Source organism: Cibotium barometz, chromosome 40 (genome assembly GCF_041138505.1).
Source record: "Cibotium barometz isolate CiBa-2024 chromosome 40, ASM4113850v1, whole genome shotgun sequence".
Taxonomy (NCBI): domain Eukaryota; kingdom Viridiplantae; phylum Streptophyta; class Polypodiopsida; order Cyatheales; family Cibotiaceae; genus Cibotium; species Cibotium barometz.
In genome coordinates, this window is record NC_141085.1 from 48,261,592 (window position 1) to 48,267,392 (window position 5,801).

A 5,801-nucleotide genomic window follows, 5' to 3' on the forward strand; every position below is an offset into this window, starting at 1 on the left:
GCATAGATCTCGAATTTAAAAAAATGGTAGAATAGCACAAGGTTTTAGCAATAGGACTATTTTTAATTCTTGGTCTCAAAAAAATTGTCCATTCATATAAGGGGTTTGAAACCCATAAAGAAAAATTCATAAGAGATACTTTTTATTAGCATCACATCTACAAGAAGGGTACCGATCTTTTGAAACATACAATACTTTTTATCGGCATCACATCTACAAGAAGGGTACCAACCTTTTAAAACATACAACAAAGGATTTTGAAAATACCTCTCCATTGCTAATGTTATATGTATTTCGACACAAAAGTTACATAATTTCGAACCCCCCCTGGGACTTGGACATAATAGTGCAAAAGTAACAATATTTCAAAAAGTGGCATTAACATTAATAATGACACATTCTTAACATGGACAAGTAGATTGTATTTTCTCTCATTTTGAAAGCCATGAAATTATTATTTTTCTCTTTCTCTCTCTCTCTTCCTATTATTGATTTCCTTAAAATATTAGAATTTAGTTTAGCTAGTGTTGCTTAGACTCAAACCAGTGCTCACATAACCCAATTTGCAGTGTAATTTTTTCGACTAAAACTCAAAAATCACGACGAATTTATTCATAAATCTCGATATTTGTATGATTTCTACTGATTTTTAAGTTCAAGGGTAAACTTTGCCTTTGGGTTGGAAAAAAAACAAAAACTACCTCTTTTTTTTTTTTGAGCAGTGAGACTCAAACTAATGAGCGTAGTAGTCTACTTTTATCTATGGTGTTAATAGAACGTAATGACAACACTTTTTATATGAGCATGTTAATAACGTAGGCAGCTTGAAAACGATGACAAATTCTTATTTCATAAAGAGCTCTCGATCTTGAGCTGGGACGTATATGCATTGCATCGTAGTACTTGCGCAGAGTAAGGCAAGCAAGCCTAACTCTACGTAGGGCCTCGGCGTTACCTTGCTTCAATGGCCGACTTCCGTTTCAGAGGCAGCTCCTTTCCAACCCCCACCACCTCCGTGCCCGTAGCCACCGTATCCCTTGCCGCCACTACCGTAGCCACCTCCTTTATCGCTGCCACCACCGTAGCCATGACCTCCGTTGTTGTAGCCGCCTCCCTGGTCGCCACCACCATAGCCGGATCCGCCATTACCATTACCATCGCTGTCGCCGTAGCCGCCTCCCTTGTCGCCACCTCCGTAGCCGGAGCCGCCCCCGCCGTAGCCGCCTCCCTTATCGCCACCCCCGTAGCCGGATCCGCCCCCGCCGTAGCCACTGCCCCCGTCGCCGTAGCCGCCTCCCTTATCGCCACCCCCATAGCCGGAACCGCCCCCACCGTAGCCACTGCCCCCAGTGCCGTAGCCACTGCCGCCGTTGCCGTGGCCGCCTCCGTTTCCGCCACCACCATATCCAGAGCCGCCCCCGCCGTAGCCAGAGCCGCCCCCGCCGTAGCCGCCTCCCTTGTCGCCACCACCGTATCCAGAGCCACCCTGGCCATAGCCACTACCGCCGCTGCCGTAGCCGCCTCCCTTGTCACCACCACCGTAGCCGGAGCCACCCTGGCCATAGCCACTACCGGAGCCACCCTGGCCATAGCCACTACCGCCGCTGCCGTAGCCGCCTCCCTTGTCACCACCACCGTAGCCGGAGCCACCCTGGCCGTAGCCACTACCGCCAGAGCCGTAGCCGCCTCCACCACTGCCATAGCCGCTGCCACCCTGGCCGTAGCCACTACCGCCAGAGCCGTAGCCGCCTCCACCACTGCCATAGCCACTGCCACCCTGGCCAGCGCCGCCACCCCCGTACCCTCCGCCATGGTCGTATCCTCCCCCTTCGGATCCCGACTTGCTGTGGCCACCACCACCACCAGCGTAGTAGCCAGCTCCCGTCTCGTCTGGCTTGTCTACGGGCTCCTCCCGGGCGGCCTCACTCAGAAGTAGGGACGTCCCCACCATGAGGAGCAGAAGCAACGCTTGCTTTCTGGCCATGTGAATGATATATTGATGATAGCTGAGATGATGCACTCCTTCTTGCGCACCACCTGCATTTTATAGCTGCTGCCGCTGATCGCAAGAATATCGACGCGTAAGTTGTGTCCAGCTGGGGGTCCCCGCTCAGCACTATTGGACGTCGTGGGATCCAACCTGCAAGATCTTCCTCCTCCTCAGATTATTTTCTCATGACTGTGTACTTGATTACTTTTGTTGGCGACTAAGCGCGCGCGCATTCAAAAGGCGTTCCTTGACGCCTGCCTTAATCCTTCCCTAACTGTGGATTATTTTGGACGTCGCCATCGCCTGCTGGCCACCACCGGCCTCTCGTCGTCAAGGGAGAGGCCCCATCGAGATCCCGTTGTTGAAAAATATAATCATGTTCATTTAAAATAAAGTCTGCATTAATTGTCAACGGAAGTCACAGAGTTTCTTCTTGCAAGAGTTTGAGTTTTTTTTTCTTTTTCTCTTTTTTTCCTTTTCTTATAAAGGTGGGTGTGTAATGGCTACAGCGTAAGTAGCTTAGTTGTCAGTAGTGGCTATGGCCGTGCAGACTTTAGAGGTTTGCACTTTAAACGCGCCGTGATGATGACCAAGATCTTTTCCCTGTCATTGGCGAAACCAAAACCCACTATACAAGGACCGGAATTTGTGAAGGGCGGAGAATTATTTGACGGTGCTAATAGAAAGGAGACATCTCCATTGTAAGCGGCATCATGATGAGCATTGGTGGTGTTTGGACAATGTATCCAAAGCATAACCCCCCAAATAACATGAAGCTCAACTGAGATGTAGCCATGTTTACCAAGTTGATACGACCCTGAAGAGGCCACATGCTTTTTTAAAAAGCCATGCAATACAATTGTACTAGAATGCATGCCACCACCACACATCACCAACCCCCATAACCAAGGAAAAACACACACACACACACACTACAAATGTCGCAAAAAGAAAAAGCAATGTAGACCACCTCATTCTTTTCCTCCTCTCTTCTCTCTCACCATTCAACTATGCCACTCATTATCTCCAATCGGGATTGTTGATGGTCATTTTCATCAAAACATTCGTATGACCATCTTTAAAAGTAGTCACTTAGTGGGTTTGGGTTTGGGGGGGCACCGTATATGTCAAAATGAGATCAAGCACTTAGTGGGTTACTTCATGCAGTGACTCTATTATTGATCTTATCCAAGCTGGAGGAGATCTTGGCCAAGTTCAAGCCAAAACTTTTGAAAGGCGAATAAAAAAAGGACCATTGATTCTTTCTCAAAGTCTTTGAACACTCCATGGCGCACGCTATAAGAGAATGAGGCAGGCCACACATACGCGCCCAGATGCACAGCCACACACGCGGCCAAACACATGGCCAGATACATGATGACACACAACCGCTGGGGCCATGTGTGTGATCACACATGTGGCCATGCTGCACTTGGGATCGTGCGCTAGAATCAGCCTCCGACTTACTATGGATAATAGTACTTATTGCCACAACAATGTGAGCAGGTATGCATTTTTTTACTAATGTGTTTCATGTACATATATATCTAAGCTCGCGTACCCCTTGACTTTTAATTTGATATGCTAATTAATTACTGTAGTATGTCTATTTGAGTAGGTTATCTATCTACCAATGGTGCATGACATTAAATGGTGGTACGTCATCCCTATTGCACCACGTTCCAAAGTGATGTATAATACATTCACTGATATGGAGCATATGGAGGATGTAACAAGCCGCAATGAAGATGATGTCGAACATGCCAATGAAGATGTTGTGATCGATGATCAAGAAATAAGAGATGATCATGATAATGAGGATGAGCGTGCCATTTCTCATGATCATGAGAATGACCCTACCATTGAGGATGATGGTGATGTTGATGAGGATGATCAGGACATCGATACCATTATCAATGGAGTACAGAATATCGATAGTGGAATAAATTTAATCATAGCCTTACAAATTGATCAAATGGATATTGATGTTGATCGTTTGGCAAGGATGGATCTTATTGAAGATGAGATCAAACCCTAACCAATCCGTCACTGTATCGTTCTAAATTGATGACATTTCTATTGTATGTGTTGTCTTTTAATTATCATCTCATGATTTATTTTTGAATATATTTCATTGTTGTAAATGCATGTAGTTGGATTGTGTAATGATATATACTATAATGTACTATGAGATGGTTTAAAGAAAATAGTTTTTAATTTTGTAAAGGAATTCAGTTTTTCTTTACCAAGCGTGTATTGATGCGTGTATGGCAACGTGTATTGATGCGTGTATTATTGCGTGTATATAAACGCGCTTATACACGCGCTGATAAATGCCAATATACACGCGAATGTAAATGCCAAAATACACGCGCCCGATTCTATTCAAATACATGCGCGACCATACACGCGTTCGTAATTTATCGCGTGTATGAAACACGTGTATGGCAGCATTGTCTTGTAGTGTGTCCTCCTCTTTATCTTTGACCTGCAATGTAGGCATAGAGTTCTAGGGCCTCTCTGGATTCTTCATCAGAGATTTCTTGTTAGTACGCCACATGGATTGTGTTAAACAAGTGCTTCAATGAAGAGATGAAAATAGGCATTTTCAATGGCATGCTAGCCAGGGTGTGCATCCACACTCGAGCACCCAACATATGATGCATGTGGAGGAGTGGTATGGGCATAGATCTAGAGGGAGAAACAGCTCGATGAAGTCCCCCTTGTCCACGAAATTGGAGAGAAGTTAAGGATGCGGCATCAAGATTGTAGGTTGATATGAAGAGAGAGGTGAAAGATCGTGGAGGGCCAATGAGGGAGATGAAGTTTTGGAAGAAGAGCATGACAAGGCTGATGTGGGAGGCATAAGGGACCTTGGAGAGGATGGTGGTGAAAGTGGTGGTGGTGGTCTCCTCATCGAGGAAGATGTTATGCTAGAGGAGGTTGAGTTAAAGGGTGTGGTGTTGAAGCTCAAGGAGGCCTGATCGGGATGGGGAGGGATGGTGAGATTTGGGATGTCAGTGGCTGCATCTAATCAAATAGTCTGCCTTTCTCTTGGTGGACACGGTGATCTTCTAAAGTAGGGTCCAAAAATCAGCTTGGATAAAACTTTCTCTAACTGAACAATGGTACCGTCCTTGGCATTGAGGGCTCTTCAGAAGTCTTTGCAGTGCCCAGACATTTGGTTGTGGACTTCATCCATGAGTTGTTAAGAGCTAGTAGGCTATGGTTTCACCTCTATTAAGAGAAATAGTGGCGTGATGTTATCCCACCATGGAATCTCTATACATGTGGCTGATTAAGAGGAATTTTTCAACAATAAAACTTTACGTGTTATTGTGTTTACGTTGGGCACAAATTCGCACGTTTTCATGTCAATGTCACGTAGACGGAGACGAACCTTTACTACTCAAGATTTGTGTGACCATCCTTGAATGACAATGACTCCCTTATTCTCATTGGTACACTGTATCAATTGACAGCCATGATAGGTAAGGCTAAGCAATATGGCTTCTTATTGGACACCATGTTGAATGTGCAGTGTATAAAGAAGATTGAAAAAGAATTTGGACAAGATGTAACACTAACCATAGAGGGTGATTTTATGATTCTCATAAAAGGTTGCCACTGACTAAATCACATTTAGAACAATAAGATGGCCAAAATAGAAAAGAAAACAAAATAACTGACAATATAAAATCGTAACAAAATAATCTAAATAGCACAGAAATAACTTCATTAAACTCAACTATTATCTTCTATTTCACACATGACTAAATCACATTTAGAATAACAAGATTAACATTAATAG

At 44.6% G+C, this 5,801-nt stretch overlaps 1 protein-coding gene across 1 annotated transcript; it reads right to left on the bottom strand.

Moving 5' to 3' along the window:
• Positions 1-824: 824 nt before the first annotated feature.
• LOC147615586 (uncharacterized) lies at positions 825-2,030 on the bottom strand. The gene has a single exon (XM_086779698.1). It carries the CDS (start codon positions 1,982-1,984, stop codon positions 962-964), a length of 1,023 nt encoding a protein of 340 aa, XP_086635824.1. The 5' UTR covers positions 1,985-2,030; the 3' UTR covers positions 825-961.
• Positions 2,031-5,801: the final 3,771 nt, after the last annotated feature.

Bases quoted from the DNA above. Each gene is read 5' to 3' on its own strand.
- LOC147615586 (XM_086779698.1), bottom strand. From the start codon at position 1,984: ATGGCCAGAAAGCAAGCGTTGCTTCTGCTCCTCATGGTGGGGACGTCC.